The sequence below is a fragment of the Pelmatolapia mariae genome, linkage group LG16_19 (genome assembly GCF_036321145.2).
Source record: "Pelmatolapia mariae isolate MD_Pm_ZW linkage group LG16_19, Pm_UMD_F_2, whole genome shotgun sequence".
In the NCBI taxonomy this organism is placed as follows: Eukaryota; Metazoa; Chordata; class Actinopteri; order Cichliformes; family Cichlidae; genus Pelmatolapia; species Pelmatolapia mariae.
The window spans coordinates 56,667,547-56,685,486 of NC_086241.1; the positions used below are offsets into that span (position 1 = coordinate 56,667,547).

A 17,940-nucleotide genomic window follows, 5' to 3' on the forward strand; every position below is an offset into this window, starting at 1 on the left:
AAATATAGAGGTCATACTCAAGGGTGAGTGGTGGCCTTGCTTCAGTGCTCCACTTTTACTTTCCTCTCTGGTTAAGGACTACAAAATGCAACAAGTAGGTTACAGGCTACACAAAACAGCTACTAAAAAAACTCGAGCCACTGTTCGTGCTGTCCTTGGTGCTGAAGTCGACTATAAGCAAAACAGAGGGCAGGGTGATACGCAGCTAAAGGACTGTTCCATAAATCTCATCGTCATCCTTTTAAGTCCCTCAAGCAGCTGCAGACAACTCTCTCAAATGACTTGAGCAAACAAGGTCCATCTTGACAGTAATATCCACATAGCATACACTGTGTGCATAAATATTTGGAAAGTGTTCTGCCTTGAGTATTCTAGTCTTACCACCTGCGCAAAGAGATTTAAAAAATCTTTTAAAAGACGTACGATAGGAGGTTAGATCCACAAATATGTCATTCTAAACTATTGGCTCACGCAGTGTTTAACAAAGCAGTGAACACTCTTCTCATCAGTGTTTCATAGAGAGTCATGCTCTCTGAGTGACCTTTTTACAACCATGATGTTAGCCTTGTTCCACCAGCACTGCATAATTTGTCAACCCTAATCTAATTTTATTAAAATCTGTATTTTCTTTATGTTATTTTTGAAATCCTATTAAGGTTTGTATAGCTACTAAAGAGCTTTGGCATGTTTCCATATGAAAAATAGATTTAATTCACACTGAAAAGTCAGAAAATGTAAAAAATAAATAAATAAAAATAAGTCTTTCATATAGATGCAATGCCCTTGAAATAGCTGAATTATTTAGGCATGCTCGGTGGATAGTCCATGTTTTGCTGCAAATATTCAACAGGATTGTACATAAAAGAGAAAGAGAATGTTTACAAGTTGAGGCATCATTATTGACCAAGGAATACCTCACGATAGATTTTTGGTCAAAGGTTTTATAAACAGCATTTGGAAGATTGTGGTTGCTGCTTCAGTGAAATCTGATCACAAACAGATGGAGAGAAAAAAGCAGCTCCATAGATGCTTTAATATTGATAACTGAACACCTAATACTTACGCATGTGTATATTCAGTTTTGGATACAGCGAGCTCATTGTATTTATTCAACAATACAATTAATCCCGAGGAGTACAATTTGCCTAATAATTGTGCGTGCAGTGTAATGAGGAGATTTAGTCTGGCTAAACTTGTTTAAGTATAATCTTGATCCAGAAAATGGCTCTTCAGCATTTCTCTGCTTCTCTGTGTCTCTCTGGCTAAGTTAAGCTAGCTTTGTAGCAGGGGGCTGATGAAGGCAGGCCAGTGGGGAGCGCTGAGATTACTGCTCAAATTGAATAAAGGAGTCGACACATTACAGCGGCTTAGATGATACACCCCACTGCACTGATTAACTCAAAACAAGCCCAGTGTTATACACGGGAAACAGAAACACACATAAACACAAAGCCCACAAGCCATGCGCATAAACCTGGCCAGCCCCCCTCTTTAACACCATTTTTTCCTGCATTTACCTTCTCTCATTTTCTCTCTGCTACACACACGCGGCTCACAACCACTCGCCGTGGCCTCTGCCTCATGACTTGAGTTCATTACTGCCTTGGCAGGACTCCTCCTATGAAATTAGAATGACAACAGGAATGACACAGAGTGTAGCAGTGGAAAGTTTACACAGGGTGAAATCGAAAGAGAGTGTGTGCGTGTGCGCACGTTAAACAAATCTAATCTAATCGTCTCTGATTCATGGGCAAGCTTGTCTGCATGCATTTGTGATACACTTCCTCTTTGCGTATGTACCCAGTCTAGGAGATGGAGACAGAGAGCGGATGAGACAGAATGGCTTCTGACAGGAGAGCACAGCGTGAGCACAACTCTCTGGGACAAAGTCGCAAAGCCTTTCTCAGCAGGACCACCAGCTACTGTTGACAGTGCCGGCTGAGTTTATTTGCTGGTAGTACAACTTGTGACACAGTTACATAGCCCAAAGGCTGAATTAGACCTTTCTTAACCAAAGAAGCACTGGGAAGCTGCTGGTCTCCATGGTTAGACACCAAGGAACTTCTCCAGTTCCTCAAAAGCAAAAGACACTAGCAGTGAATGAGCAGATTGGATGCTGCATATATGCCTTTTTTCAGCTGCAAATTTTACCCCAGCTTCATGGTTGGTCTTGAAACAAGTTGTTAGAAATGTCATCCTTTATTTGTGTAGCATTTAAAGATAAAGACAAATACATTTTTACCCAGGCGAGCAGTATTGAATGGCTGTCATTTGTTTGCCTACTTTGTATCACTGAGACTCTAGACTTTGGTCTAAATTTGCAGTACTTTATACATTTTCCTGGCCTGAAAAGTGAAGCCGGTGCAGAAGCATAGGGTGACTGCTTTGAGTGTAAAATAAGACACCAGAATGGGGAAGAAAGGTGATTTAACCAAGGTATGCAGAAGAGCGTCTATGAATGCACAACAAGTCTAATCTTACAGCAGATGAGCTACAGCAACGGAGGACCACTCTGGGTGCTGCTACAGGAAACTGAGGCTACAGTTTCAATGGCTTTAACAAAACTGGACTCTAAAAGCCTGGAAAACATTGGCTTGTCTGATCTGTCTGAAGGTCGCGTCATTGTGACACATTTAGATGGCGGGTGTGTAAACACTGGTGGTGTAAACAATGCTAGTGGTGTGTGATATATTTCTTTGGCATATTTTGGGTCCCTTAGTACCAGCTGAACATCGTTTAAGTCCCGCAGCGTACCTGAGTATTGCGGCTGACCACAGTACACCCATCTCCTGTTGGCTGCTCCCAGCTCCTTAACACACCATGTCACAGAGCTCAAATCTGATTTCCTACACATGAAACTGTGTAACCAAATAGCCTCCAGAGTCACCAGATCTCAACACAATACAATAGAGCACATTTGGGAAGTAGTGGAACAGGAGATTCGCATGCTGGATGTGCAGCTAACAAATCTGCAGCAACTATGTGATGCTGCCATGTCAATATGGACCAAAGGCTGTGAGGAATGTTTCCAGCACCTTAAAAGAATTAAGAAAGCTCTTAAGGTAAAAGAGGGACCAACCCAGTACTAGCAAGGTGTACTCAATGAAGTGCCCAGTGATTATATAACAGCAACCGTATGTATGTGTATGTATGGTCAGAGGAGTCCAATTTCACTGCAGGTGCAAACTTGCATGTGACAAATAAAGGTTTGATTGATTTGATTGAACTATTAGTTTGTTATAAAGTACAGAATGTTCAAAATGGGATTATTTTAGCTAATCAGTTTAATATTTACAAAAAAAACAAAACAAAACACTTTAAGAAGTGTCTGGACATCTTTAAGTTGCTTGAAGATGTTTCACCTCTCATCCGAGAAGCTTTTCAGACCCCCAAAAACACTTTCCTGTAAGCCTCAATTGAATTTTGATTTGATTTCTAATTAGCTCATTTTTGCATGCTGGTAGAGCAAATTAAGCTGTGCACATGGTAAAAATTATCCTCAGAACGTTAGCACTGCTCCTGTGAGCAGACTAGCTTTGTAGCGTCTATATTAAGTCAAAGCACTGTTTGTCTCAGAGGCTACACTGCAGGCTAAGATGTGTTTTTTTGTTGTTGTATTTGTTTTTCATGACAACTGTGAACAAAACACATCACATGGAATCTGGTCTTTTCTTAGTCCTGATGTGGGCCACTTCTATATGTGGTCCCAAAAGAGATACGTTTTTTTCCTCTCAGTCTGAACAGTCAAATAAGAAATCATGAGACTTTAATGTCATTTGTCTAACCGGAGTGTGCTCTCTATCCAAACCAGAGTCACTAACGTATCTGTAGACACAGAAAACACAATATATAACCAAGAAATTACAACTAACCTTTTCTAAAATAAAAACATATAAAAAACACACCACTTCAAACTTCAGACAAAGCCTGAAAACTTGCCAAGTAAAGAAAAAAAACTGATGCACCACAACCCATTTATGTCAAAGAGGAGAATATTGCTACAGTTTAAATTATGCGAGTAAAAGCACAAGCTGATTAACTTTTAATAGACCTGCTCTTATATACAGTACATTACTAGCAGGATAACAAAACAGGAACATTGCATGAAAGGGACCAGACTCTGAGACAATCTCAGTGAATACGTTAAGCTGAAAGTCTGGTTCCCTTGCACCCACTTTAAATGAGTGCTTACATGCACCACTCTTCCAAAGGCCAAATAGCCTTCACAAGTGTTTTTTTTTTACACCTAAATAAACTCAAGTGCCTTCAGTGGCCTCTGAGCTCACCAGATTGAGGCATCAATAAACCTTTATGTGAAATCCTGGAGGGTGAGTAAGTAGAGTGTGAAACTAGATTTTCAACTCCTTCAACCTTAAAGATGTTTTTGGGTGTAGTACACACAGTTTGGGAGAGGCAGGCCTGTAGCAGCAGTACAGAGAGGACTGAAGCTTTCCTGAAGCTAGCGGTTGTTCTTATTAGTTCAAATTCAAAATGCCCCTCCTCCCCCTCCTCTTCAAAGCTGCAGTATCTTGAATTTAGTGTTATGTAGGACAAGTAGCCAGTTCTTAATATCCTGTATTCTCCACAGAGGAGATTTATGCAGCTGATCTACCACTGAGGCAATGCTTAGACCAATATAGTCAAAGCTAATTAGATCTGTTTGTCACCACTAGCAATGCTCTGCGGTGCTGTAGAGTAGAACATATTTGCTGCCATACATCCAGAAAGATCAAATTAATTCCACATTGTACCATTAAAAGGAGTGTAGAAACATGATCCTTCCCACAGGTAGCATTGATTAAATTTTAACCAGGCTTCATTTTTCCCCCCTTATTTTGGGCTATTACCAAGAAGCAGTTGTTTTTATTATGTTACCCTATTATAATCTATGATTTGTTGATTATATTTTGTATCAATGTGCATTATGATCCAAATCTGTGAAAAAGTAACTAAATGGGTCAAATCTGGGGGCCATGAGGGATGCTCTCTGCAACTTCTGGACATAGCCAGCGGCTGTTTGACACCCCTGCACCTCCTGAAGCTCCATTGTTCAACTGAAGGAAAAAGCACCCCAGACCACTGTGGCATGTAGAAAACATCTCAGGTGGCTTGTCATGCCAGTAACCTTGGAAACCATCAGGACTATCAAGGTTCAATTTTTTTGTTATCAGAGAGTTTCTTCCACCCTTCAATGTCCCATGTTTGGTACTCTCTTGCAAAGTCCAAATGGTCAGTTCTGTGGCGTTCAAGGGGACGAGGCCTTTGAAGACATTTTTGGTTTTTGAAGCGCAACTTCAGTCTCAGTTGCCATCTGATGGTTATGGATCTGCAGTCAGCACCAGTAACAGCCTTAATTTGGGTCAAGTGCTGGTGAAAGCAGCGATGGCGCGCTGCGAGAGACCCTGCTTATGCAGTTCAACAACCTGACCACGTTTAAAAGGGGAACGTTTTTTGCCTTTGCCATCAAAACGTTGTGACAGTGTGACTACCTGACAGAAAACGACAACGAATCCACATTTTTGCACAGATTTGGCCTTGTAATGGCATGTGGTCTCAAACTTTTGATCAGCTTTAAAACAGCCTGTTTCAGTTTAAGTGTTGTTTTCAATAAACTGCATGCTCAAAAGAATGTTTTGTCGCACTGCCATTTCTTCTTGTTGCGCATTGAAGCTCTACTTGGAACCTTGTTAAGATCCAACCATGCCAAACAAGATTCTTTGCCATTTTCCAAGTGGTCTTAAAGTTTTGATCGGGACTGTACTTCCATCATTTTTAAAACAAATAACTTTTTTTTTTTTTTGGCCTACGAATCAATCAAACATATAACGGCACCTAACTCATGGATGAAGCAGTGTCGTGACAAAACATAACAGACAAGTTAGCAAAGAACTAGTTTTAAACTGAATCTTTAAGCACTTTACTAGCAACCTCTTGTAAAAACACATCAATGGTTTCATAATAAGCTTTTTTTTATCCAACTCTATGAAAAATGCCAAAGATAACATAGTTTAAAATAAAAGAGTATAAAAGTAAAAGAGTATAAAAGAGTATTTTTGCACCAGCAAGGTGAACTTGGGATATTTCAGTGTTCTTAAAAATTCTTAGGAAATTGGAAAAGTGGAGGACAGAAGTGGAGCAGAGGAACAGTATCTAAAAGTCACATCCTTAAGAAATCCAGCAAAGACCTGACACAGGACTCAAGAGATGCATCCTGATCCTTTAAGTTGATGCGTCTACTGTTCACTAAAGACTCATCAGAAATGGTCTCAGTGGAAGCGTGGCTGCCAAGAAGAAAATCTTTACAAGGGGAAATTCAGAGAAAAGGCCGAGGTATGAAAAAGGTCAACAGGTCTTCTCGAATGACTAATCCAAATTTGAGGTTTATTGTCAATACGTAAGGAGGAGGTCAGGGAAGAGGTACAACAGTGTTTGGTGTTGTGGTTTGGGGCTATATTTCAGCCAGTAGTGTTGGGGATTTTGTCAAAATCTATACAATTATGAACACAGAAAGGTACCATCAAAATTTTATCCATCATGTAATACCATCTGGAAAGCATCTGATTGGCAAAGCTTTATTTTTCAGCATAACGTTGATGTTAAACACACTCCCAATGCAGTAAGAGTATGAGCCGTGGATTTGCCTCTGCATAGCCTGAAGAAGAGCCATGTGTGGTGTGGTACAGGAACAATGTGAATCATATGCCAACGAGCTGTTTTGCCTTCCATCACAAAGCTGTAACAATTATCATCACGTGTGGAGCTGCTGCAGGTGAAAAAATGTCATTTCTACAGTATGAGGCATATTAGTCAATTCTATTAACATGCTCTGCTGAGCTTGGCTTAATTTTTTTTTAAATTACATTCAATAATGCAAAGTATCTCCAAGCACAAGACCAAGACAATATCACCTGGGGCAGCCTCTTCTTCAGGGTTCAGGCAGAGTCTGTGAGTAATGTATAATTTTCACATAATTTAAAGTTGTAGAAATGACATCACGTTGAGTCACTGGCATGCAAACATTTCTGACTTTAAAATAACCTCAGTGTGTGACGCAGCTGATTCTAGCAACTACTCGTCTCTCTGTGCCATCTGTGTTATTTAATGTGACTGCATGCCAAGAAAACTGCATCCAGAACATCAAAACTCCTTTCAAATTTAATATGAGTCACATAAGAGTCACAATGATTTGAAGTTTCAGTGTATTTTTGCTGTGAAGACAGCTTAAACGGCTTCATTCATTCACTCAACATCGACTGATGATGATTTATTTCTTTGCAGTTTCACAGCACAGCACGATCCAGGTCACCCAATAACCGCAGCACACACCAGAGCCTGAAATCCAGCACACAAATTCACACGCATGGAGTTCAAAGCATTTCTGCTGTTTTCACAGTCGATTTGTGTTTTTAAATTGAATTATACTCAGTCTGGACTGCGACGCAGACAGCGGAAAATACAGATTTTTACTGCTGTAGCAGCACTACAGCTCGGAGAACCAAATAAATGAGAATCTGATTCAAAGAATTTCAGTTTCTCACAGCTGCTGAGGATATAAAATAATTGAATGTGAGAAAGCAGAACAGACTATCAGTTAGCTAAAAGAAAACTCTATCATCACTCTCAGTCTTTTTGCTTATGCGCAGAGCGTGGGGAAAACCTACAGCTGGGCTCCAGAGACGAAATCCAGGCCCAGAAAGGAGCCAAAGCTGCTTCAACCTTTCTTCACCTCATATTAAGTGCCTGCATCTCTAATGAGGCAGAGTCCCTGAATGTGGCTGAGTAAGTCTGTCTCACAGTCTGAGCACAAGTTTATTTAAGAATCTTGTGGTAGGGAAAGAGGGGCAGGCCTTCAGTGAAAGCAGGAATGTCCATGATGGCTATGGCACCTTCCACTTTGGGAGAGGCGGGAAGGAAAGTAAGCTTAGACACTTCACCGTAGGCTGAGCTCCTTAAATCCTCATCTTTGCCTTTTTCTTCCTGCTTTTCACCACTGCCCTCCTCATCATTCTCTTCAGCACCAAATCCCACCACCTTAAGGACACAGAGACAAAATTAGTACAGATATAAAGTATATCACGTCCAAAATACAAAGAAAAGTAAAGAACTGTGCAACATAAACACAAAGGCATTGCTTACATGCACACTGAGCTTCCTGCTGCTCTGTCCACGATGTTCTTTGAACCAAGAGACGAGTTCATCTCTCGTCATCTGTTTCAGAGCCTCGATCTGAACACACAGTGGCACAGACCAATGGTAAGACAGAACCATTCACTGGAAATGTAACAGCTTAATTCTCAGTGTCAGAACCAAGCATGTTTTAAAAGGATAAACCACATTTTTTTCCTATAAATTAGAGAGGTAACAATGTTGACAGTACCAAACAGCCAGTTTATCTGTCCCCAGTGGGTCAATTAGTTTTGAAATAGTGTTGTGCTTTCATAGAGCACAAATAAAACAGGTTCTGTAGTTCTGTAATAAGTTTTTCTGTGATCTGTTCCTTTGGCAACGTCTATCTGAGGACCTGAAAACACAAACTTCAGCTACTCAACTTTGAAAATGCAAGTCATGTGAACATTCTCGTTAAAACTTGTTATTTGTCTCTTGCTTGCTGTATACTTTGCATTAACTATGTTCATATTTTGTAGAGAGCTGAGAATATATACATATAGACATATATAGCCATCATAGAAAGGAAACGCACCCTCTATTTATACTTAAGATTTTATGTATGAGGCCATAATTAAAGATAATCTGGTCCTTAGCAGATCTTAAAATTGGATTAAAATAACCTGGGATAGAAACAAAAACAAAATATTGCACTGTGTCATTTACTTATCAAAAACGAAAAAAGCCAAAATGGAGAATCACTGCGTTAAAACTAAAAATATCCTTACTGCTTCCAGAGGAACTAAGAGTGTAAGTAGCAGCCAGGTGCTGTTGATAAAATGCACTTGATAAAACTGATCATCAGAAAGAGTGACCACCTCTATAAAAGCAGAAGTTTTGGCAGGTTGTAGGTCTGGTGCATTCAGGTGTGTGCAACAGAGTGCCAAGAAAGAAGACATTGGCAATGATGTTAGGGAAACAACTTCTAAACAATTTGCAGTCCATTAATTCTACAGTGAGAAAGATTATTCAGTGGACTCAAGACAGCTGCCAATCTTCCCCAGAGTGGATCGCACAATGCTCAGAGAAAAAAAAAGCAGCAAAAACCCCCAAGAACTACATCTCAGACTCTACTGGCCTCAGCTATAATATTAAATGTTAACACGTATGACTGTCCCATTTAAAAAAGACTGAAAAAGTGTGGCTTGTTTAGAAGGATTGCCAGGAGAAAGCCTTTTCTGTATATAAAACCCCCCAAAAACATGGCAGCAAGCCTTAGCTTTGCAAAACAGCATCTTAACAAACCACAAAACTTCTGGAACAATGTCCAGACAAGGCCCAAGTGGAGATATCTTTTCATAATCCACAGCGCCACATTTGGTGAAAACCAAACAGCATATCAGCACAAACACTTCGAAGCAACTGTCAAGTAAGGTGGTGGGGTGATGATTTGGATTTGTTTTGCAGCCACAGGACCGCAATGAGTCAACCATGAATCCACTGTATACCAAAATATTCTACAGTCGAACGTGAGCCCGTCTGTCAGCTAACAGCTAAAGCTAGGCTCACGCCACAGGACAATGATCCCCAGAACAGCAGCAAATCTTCAACAGAATGGCTGAAAAAGAAAAGAATGCGCTGTTGCAATGTCCCAAACAAATCCAGACTTCCACTAAATTGGAGGACCCGTGGTAGGACCATACATTTGCCCATAGTGGAGTATAGATGACAAAGTTGGGGCAAACTGTTAAGAATAAGGCGACTGGAATTATGTGAGAATATACTCCCATTCAGCAGCAATACATTCATAGAGCAAGTGAATAGCATTGGTCATTCTGTTATATTATATTAACAATGTTTTGCAGTGAAACAGTCCTGGTGTTTAGGTGGATGTAAATAACACTGAACAACCCTGTAATGCACCAGAACAAAAAGGCACTGACCCACAACCCTCAAAACTGAAGTATTTGTCCCACGGTCATCAAGGTCCACGTCTCGACGGCTCAGAACTACTTTAGCAGCACGAGGACGGCTTAAACGACATCAGAGCCGTTATTTTAAACATTGTGTTGTCCTCACCTCTCTATTGAGCCTATCGAACACATACTGCTGCGTAACCACCTCCGCCCAGTTCCTGTCCACCTCCTCACCAAGATGTGTGTCCTCGCACTCTTTGAGCTTCACTAAAGCAGTCACCTGCAGAAAACACGAGCACACAGGCTTTCTAGTCACTTCCACCACAGTGCAGCTTCACATTTAGGCACTCAGCCGGGTTTTACATGACTCAGAAATGTGTTATTAATGGAATGAGATACAACTTTTGACATTTCGAACATTTCTGGATAGGCAGCATTTTCTGTAACTTTTTCCATAAGAATGGGAAACTCATGAATACAATAAGAAAAAACAAAACACATTTACGCAGACCTGAGTATTAAAGGCCTCCTCAGTCAGTGCATTGAGCTTCTCTCCGAATGAAGCCAAGAACTCTTCAATCTTTAACTCCACCAGCTCGGTGCTGAGAGAGATGAGAGGTACGAGATATATTGTAGGGTATAGAACGCATTTGATTCCTTTAGTCATTTATCACTTCCACTTGCTTCACTTTCCATGGCCACACGGATAAATTGCAGCTTGGGTTTGGATGAACAGCAAGATAGATTTACCTTGGTTTTGGGAAAGGTGTTAAGATAAATCGTATCTTGCTTTGGGCAAATTAAAGGTTTCCATTGTGTTGCAGACTCACTTGAACTTCGTGGCCTGTGTCTCCACTGTGACAGAGAAACCTAGAACGCCTGAGGTGTTTCTGCAGGTGGGGTAGACATGGTATCTGCAGACGGAGACAAAAAGAACGCTTTAGGATTAGAGAAAATACGGGTGAAATAAGCTGATGAAAAACTGCATTACATCTGATTTGCACTCTGTAATAAAACCAGTCTGGCAAGTATGAAAATTGAATTTCAATGTGAAAAGCATTTGTCCCAGTAGAACTAGAGCAGCTTGGCGCAGGTTTAAATATTACTAGCTCCCACATTTCAGACACACCAAACAGAAATCTGACAGTCTCTTAACAAGGTCGGCACAGACTTGTTCCTTCTAGAAGGCAAAGTAATGAAATACAATACAGACAGAGACGTGTAGGTGGAAACAGAAGGTTAGTTTCTCTGCATACCTTTGATTTTCACATAAAATAACTTCAATACCCTCAAAATGGCAGAAAAAATGTAAAAAGGAAAAAAAAAAGAGGAAGAGAACTGGATATATTAAGAAAGTTACTTTGAAAAGTTGTGTATTTCCATATGGAGCACATTTAGGACAAATGCAAATAAATCAAATTAACTGCAGCTTTCTAGTTTTAGAAAAATATTAGCGTGTAATGCTAATTTAAATGGAAAAACTCACTGTTTCGCTTAGTTTCAGAAATTTGGTTTTAAATGAACAGAAAAATATTATCGAACGCAGCAGAAACTCACCCCAGAGTCTCTTTGGTCCTGAGGAAATCAAAGCAGGGTTCCTCCATGTGCATCTGAAACCCCCCCATCCCAAAACAACTCAGTCAACGATGGAGGGATGACGGCATCAAAGAGGGAGTGTGTGGAAACAGAGAAGCAACATATTGTAATGCTCACCACCAACAGCTCCATCAGCGTGTGCTCCCTTAAAGCCTTGGGGCCAGACTAAATAAAACGCAAACAGAAAGAAAATGCGAATGAATTTGTGTGTATAAAAAAATGAACCTTCAGAGATAAAACGACTTGATGACCTGTAGACGTGCATGTATATTGTGTGTGTATACCTGGTAGTAAACAGTGACTTCCGAGTTGGCGTCTCCTTTATTCAGTGATTTGACCTTACAGATGTGGTGCTTCTGTGGAAGCTCGACCACTCTGAACATCACCGGTACCTCCGCTGTCAGCTTGGAGAACTGCAACTTACTGCCAGGCAAGACACGAGGAGAGAAGCGAGTAAAATAAGTGAGAAGGTAAAGAGGAGAGAGGAGAAAAAAGCGAAGGCGAATCATGGACTAAACAACTGAAGCTGATGTGAATCACGGCGTATTATAGCAAACAAATCTATTTGATTGTATAGTATTGGTGTTCTCATTAGGGAGTGCATTCAGTGTAATAACTGACTTACTCTGTGACATATTGCAGAAACTGCACAGACTCCTGTGGAGGAAATACAATAAAGAGTAATGAATAGTGAGAGATAAGAGAGAAAGAGAGTGAGGAGAGGCAATCAGCCAAGCACGAGGGCAATGTCAAGTACACCCAGTAGCAACTGATGCAAGTGTAGACGTGAACGTTGACTGATTCACTCTAATCAGCTAATATTATTGTCAATCAGTATGCTTGTCTGTGTGCTGTCTGCTGTCCACTCACTGCACTGCTAAAGTTCCCTTGCACCAGTCCCTCTGCAAAGAGCTCAGCTCTGAAGCTCCGGCTGAACTCCGTCAGCTCTTCAGTGGTCAAACCAGCTGTTAGAGCCTGATATTTGTTCACCATGGACCAGCGAGAGTGCTCCAAGATCAACAAGCGCACGTCCCTGGAGGAGAAAAAAAAAGGATGAGAGCGAGAAGATAAAAGAGGACGGTGACGACCGGAGGCTTTTCTATTTAGGGCTGTCACACATTTCACCACTAGAAGGCAACATACACTTGATAATCTCGAATAGCAATGGGGAAGCAACGTACTTGCTGAGTTTCTCAGGTTTAATGAGGATGTTGAAGTAGGTTTTTTTCAGCTGCTCTGCGAACATGCTGAAGACGTCAGGGGAGGCCGAGAAATCTGCCAGGTGGTCAATGATCAGGTGAAACAGCAACTACAGAGTAAAATATGGTCAACAAGTCAGACATACATTACATAAGATTCTTTATTATTCAGTGTGTGGTTTAATGTATGCAAAACAATTACACGTACAGTTGTGTTTGTAACTGTTGGGAGATTAAAATCAATTTAGCCTTTGCACACCAACACAGTGGATTTTAAAATGAACGTGTTACAGACAGACATTTTTAATGGCCAGCTGAGGCCCATTTCCTGTTATTCTATAACAATTAAGCAGATCAAAAGCTGAAGCTTATTCCAATTGTTGGACTTGCATTTGGTGTCTTTTCTCTGGAATCGTCAACATGAGCTCCAAAGAGATGATCCAAGTGAAGGAGTCCATCATTACACTGAAAAACTGCAATAAACCTATCAGAGCTTCCAAATCAACACTCTGGTACATTCTTTAAAAGGAATGCACTGATGAGACTACAGGAACAACTACATCGAATAAGTCAATCCTTTTTTTCACAGTCACAAGGATGTATACATGTCATTGACAAAATCTACAATCAAGAAACACCTTCGTGAACGTGATTATAGCGGGTTTATGACAAGGTGACAAAGACATAAGAACCGGAAAGCCAGATTCGACTTTTCCAGAAAACATGTCAAATTCCTTGGACATATAAAACCAAGTTTGACTTGTACCAGAATGGTGGGGAGCCAAAAGTATGGAGAATGAAAGGACCTGCTCATAATCTGAAGCATACCACGCTATCTGTCAAACATGGTGGAGGCAATGTTTTGGCGTGTATGGCTGCCAGCAAAACTGGGTCACTAGTGTTTAGTGATGATGTGACTGCTGATAGAAGTAGCAGGGAGGATACTGAAGTGTACAGGGCTATGCTCTCTGCTCACATTTAGCCAACAGCTTCAAAAGTGATTGGATACCGTTTCACAGTTAAAATGGGAAAATGATCCAAAGCATGCTGCAAAAGCAACCCAAGAGATTCTCAAGACAAAGAAATGGCATATACTTCAATGGCCAAGTAAGTCACCTGATCTCAACCCAACACAGCATGGTTTTCAGTTACTGAAGACGAAACAGAAGGCAGAGAGTCCCAACTGAAGGCGGGTACAGTAAAAGCCTGGCAGACCATTTCAAGTGATGGTTCTAGATTTCAGGCACTCATTGACTGCAAAGGATTTTTATCCAAGCATGGATTTAAAATGATATCGGTTTGTCCAATTAATTTTGAGCCTTTAAAAATGTTGACTATGTATAAAAATTGATATAGTTCCTAAACAGTTAAGCAAAATTTTTGTAAAGCCCCTTGAATTAAAGCTGAAAGGCTGTATGTCAATTGTATATTGAATGTTTGATTTAAAATCCCCTGTGGTGGTGTACAGAGCCTAAAATACAACATGCCACTATCCAAACTGTATATCTATGTGTGTATGTATGCTTACTCACAGGAAGCTTGTGGTTAAATCCTTTAACTTTGATGACCAGTCCGTGCTCACCAGCAACCAGTTTATACTCCAACTGGGCCACTTCAGCCTCATAGGCTGGCTCTGCCAGGTTGTGGCCCAGAATGTTTACCAGAAGGTCAAACAAGACCACACTGGAGCACAAGAGGAAGGCGACAAATAAAGGGAATAAGAGAAAAGTGAAATAGAGAGAGGGCAGGGAATAGTACAGAAGGAGGTAAGAAGGATGAGATGGAGGATAGAGAGAAAAAAAAAAAAACAGGCAAAATAGAAAAAGAAGGTGGAAGGACAGAGGAAGGAGAAACATGGGGGAGGGGGAGGGAGGGTAAAAGTGACAAAAAGACATAAGTGGAGGCAGTGGGAGAGAGAGAGAAGATAAAAAAGCAGACATTAACAAAGGTCATAGCAAAAAACAAACACTTATTTTCACAAACTCTTATCTGAGCTTAAACTCACTTCTTAGCGGATTGCTGGATTACTGGAGAGATTAAGTGGAATCTGACGTAGGCTAAAGAAGAAGAGAGAGCAAGCAGGTGTCAACCATTCCCTAATGACATTAAATACCTTTAAAGTAACATCTTGCATGCTAATTGATGCACACAGTACAAGTACACACACACTAACACACAGTCTACCTCTTGGGATTTTGAATTTGTTATCTTTCTTGTACCACAGGCAGCCCCTGTCGCTGTCGGCTATCCGGACTGGGAACTCGGTGTCTGGGCAGTCAGAGGGCTTCAGGGTGAAGTCAGTGGCTGAACAAGTGCACACACACAATAAATCACCATTCCACTCGGTACAGCCTCATAAATAATGCGTGACTTTCGACAATTCATTATATACAGTTTAGGGATAAACATGTAGTCGCTTGTCAACACAGAGAAAGATGTTACCCCCACAATAAATGATTCAGAAACCCTTGGGCCAGAAAGTGAAGCTGCCAGCTTTTAGTAAAGCTGGCCGCGTGGGTCTGTCACTTTACAAAGTTTGTAAGCAAACTGCAACGACAGAATGAATCAAACTTTGTATTTGGCCAGAAGTGAGCCAGAGGTGTTTTGTTTTTCTGTGTTTAAATTAAAATATTGACCTTTAATTAACATACACCGTTCAATCCGTGCAATCAGCAAATATAACTGGTGCTGTGTAACCATTTTTGTGCCGATCGGTCTGAATTTACATTCCAAACTTTATCCACTGGTACATTACAGGAGCTGGCCCTGTGATGATACACTTAGTAAACTGTATATGTTTTCGTTCTAGTTTTAAATTAATTCATTTAATAAAATGCATTCATTTTGTTGTAGCCAAATATGTGGTACATTTTAAAATGCAGACAGTGATGGATTTCACAATTCAATTTCACAGTGAAATTTTAACTATAACGACAAGTTGATCAAAACTGATTTGTAACTTTTCCATAATTTTGTTCTGCTACAACAATTAAGGTGTTAGGTGTTGTATTATTATAACCTTTATTTATTATTGGATTCTAAAATAAAGTTTACCTTTACAATCTGTACTGAAATAACTTCAATTATTTGTAAAGCTAATAACATCCCCCAAACTGAATCTCAATCTTGAATACTTATTTTTTTCCACAACTTTAGGTTTTCAAGAATTGTATTTTTTGGGGGAATTTTGCTGTTGCAGGTCAAAAAAATTCCCATCCTTGCCCCATAACCACAAGCCACAGGCTTATGGTCAAATTAGCCTTACATGTCTGACCAAGTTGCAAGGCGTTGAGTTGCATCATGGATAACGTAGGTGTCTACAGACTGATTTGACTGATTTTTGATCAGATATGGATAGCAATATTTAACTAGTCTGGTTATCAAGATGCATCAATAATTCAATGTGATTTTAAATGGAATTTAAATATGTCTGGGAAAAAAAGAGGTTATAAAACAAAACAAGCAGGAGACTCCTCAGAGTGTGCCCTCTAATAAAAACCAATCACAGGATGACACAGCATCCGCTTATATTTTGAGCCTTAATACAACTTAAAATAGAAGTTCAACTAAATGTACTCCCTGTACTCCCGCCATGAACAGGGAAATTAGTGAGAAAGACCAATGTGGTGTTCTGTACCAGGCTGAAAGCAGGTGTATTTGTGCTCTAAAGCTGGACATTGTAACACTGTTTATGGCAGGGGTATGGAACTCCAGGCCTCGAGAGCCGGTGTCCTGCAGGTTTTAGATGCGTCCTTGATCCAACACAGCTGATTTAAATGGCTAAATTACCTCCTCAACATGTCTTGAAGTTCTCCGGAGGCCTAGTAATGAACTAATCATTTGATTCAGGTGTGTTGACCCAAGGTAAGATCTAAAACCTGCAGGACACTGGCTCTCGAGGCCTGGAGTTCCCTAACCCTGGTTTATGGGGACTAACTTGCTTTTGAAGCCAGCCTCAAGTGGCCATTTGAGGAACTACAGTTTGTGGCACTTCTAAGTTTTTCATTTTCCAACAGAAGCTGTGGCTTGATTTGTACAGAAAAACAAAGAATTTCTGCTAGACTACAACAAGAAAAGACTAGAATAAAATAGTATTAAATACATAATTTACCACACATGAAATCAGTTAAGCTATACAAGGGTAAGCCAACAAAAACAGGATCATCTTTCCTCCGACACAGCTATCGTGATCTCTCAAACATTTATTCTCCATCTTGCGCTGTTGTCAAAATATGGGTTGAGCTAATTTAACACTCCACTTCTAAAATGCAAAGTTTCTCTCCCCTGGACTTAAATTATAGGAGGAGGATAAACATGCTGTGCAACAACATTTAACTGCTGCTTTAATAACTGCCGAGGTAAGGGGGAGAAAACTTACTGCAAATGCTCCGAGTGGGGTTTCAAATCACTCAACCTCCCCCAGAGTGAAAAATACCATCCTGACTTCACAAATTTTAGCTTGAATTAATACACCTCAGTTAGATCAGTGACTAACAAGGGAGCATTACAAATGACAAAATACACTGACAAAAACACTCAGTTCCTCCAGGTTTGGTCAATATATCTGATTACCAGTATTTCGTGGATGGATTAATGTAGACCTAAAGTCCAAACTGCTGGAGCACATCTAGTCCAGATCATCGTATTGGACACTTTTCAGATACGGCATGCAGCAGATTAGGCCAGAAAGACCTACTTTTTTGCCCATAAAGCAAAAAGAAGTTTCTTCACCTACCAATGAACTTATTCTCTGCAGGAAGGTGGAGGTCAGCGTTAAGCTCCAGGTTTCCTGTCCATTGCTCCATCCACTCTTGCTGGATATCTGTATGAAGGTTAAACATCTATTAACACATAAGAAATACTTGCCAGTTTGATTCAACTCCTGAATAAAGTGAACTCTGTACTTTTATATTTTAATTTAAATGCTTTTCCAACACCATTGTTTGCCATATAAAAGACAGAGATAAATGCTGGCATTTCTACTGCTGGCTCTGCTTTATATGTGGCTGAATACCACCACACAAGGGAAAAAAAGACAATGTATTCACTGAATGCTTACAATGTACGAAGGAACTGCTACAGTCACAGTAAACACACACACACACACACACACACACACACAC

General features: G+C 40.3%; 1 protein-coding gene across 4 annotated transcripts in view; it reads right to left on the reverse strand.

Moving 5' to 3' along the window:
* Nucleotides 1–6,362: 6,362 nt before the first annotated feature.
* Nucleotides 6,363–17,940, reverse strand: part of LOC134645007 (nardilysin-like) — a 28,265-nt gene continuing 16,687 nt past the window's right edge. For all 4 annotated transcript variants that reach the window (XM_063498223.1, XM_063498225.1, XM_063498226.1 and 1 more), the window contains exons 18-32: nucleotides 17,553–17,639; nucleotides 15,002–15,121; nucleotides 14,823–14,874; nucleotides 14,350–14,500; nucleotides 12,800–12,927; nucleotides 12,489–12,651; nucleotides 12,244–12,275; nucleotides 11,903–12,041; nucleotides 11,736–11,783; nucleotides 11,580–11,632; nucleotides 10,853–10,936; nucleotides 10,534–10,624; nucleotides 10,186–10,302; nucleotides 8,137–8,226; nucleotides 6,363–8,031 (exon numbers count right to left, since the gene is read on the reverse strand). In XM_063498223.1, the coding sequence (XP_063354293.1) occupies nucleotides 7,810–8,031; nucleotides 8,137–8,226; nucleotides 10,186–10,302; nucleotides 10,534–10,624; nucleotides 10,853–10,936; nucleotides 11,580–11,632; nucleotides 11,736–11,783; nucleotides 11,903–12,041; nucleotides 12,244–12,275; nucleotides 12,489–12,651; nucleotides 12,800–12,927; nucleotides 14,350–14,500; nucleotides 14,823–14,874; nucleotides 15,002–15,121; nucleotides 17,553–17,639 (1,577 nt within the window). In that variant the 3' untranslated portion in view covers nucleotides 6,363–7,809. The remainder of the gene's footprint in view (nucleotides 8,032–8,136; nucleotides 8,227–10,185; nucleotides 10,303–10,533; nucleotides 10,625–10,852; nucleotides 10,937–11,579; nucleotides 11,633–11,735; nucleotides 11,784–11,902; nucleotides 12,042–12,243; nucleotides 12,276–12,488; nucleotides 12,652–12,799; nucleotides 12,928–14,349; nucleotides 14,501–14,822; nucleotides 14,875–15,001; nucleotides 15,122–17,552; nucleotides 17,640–17,940) is intronic.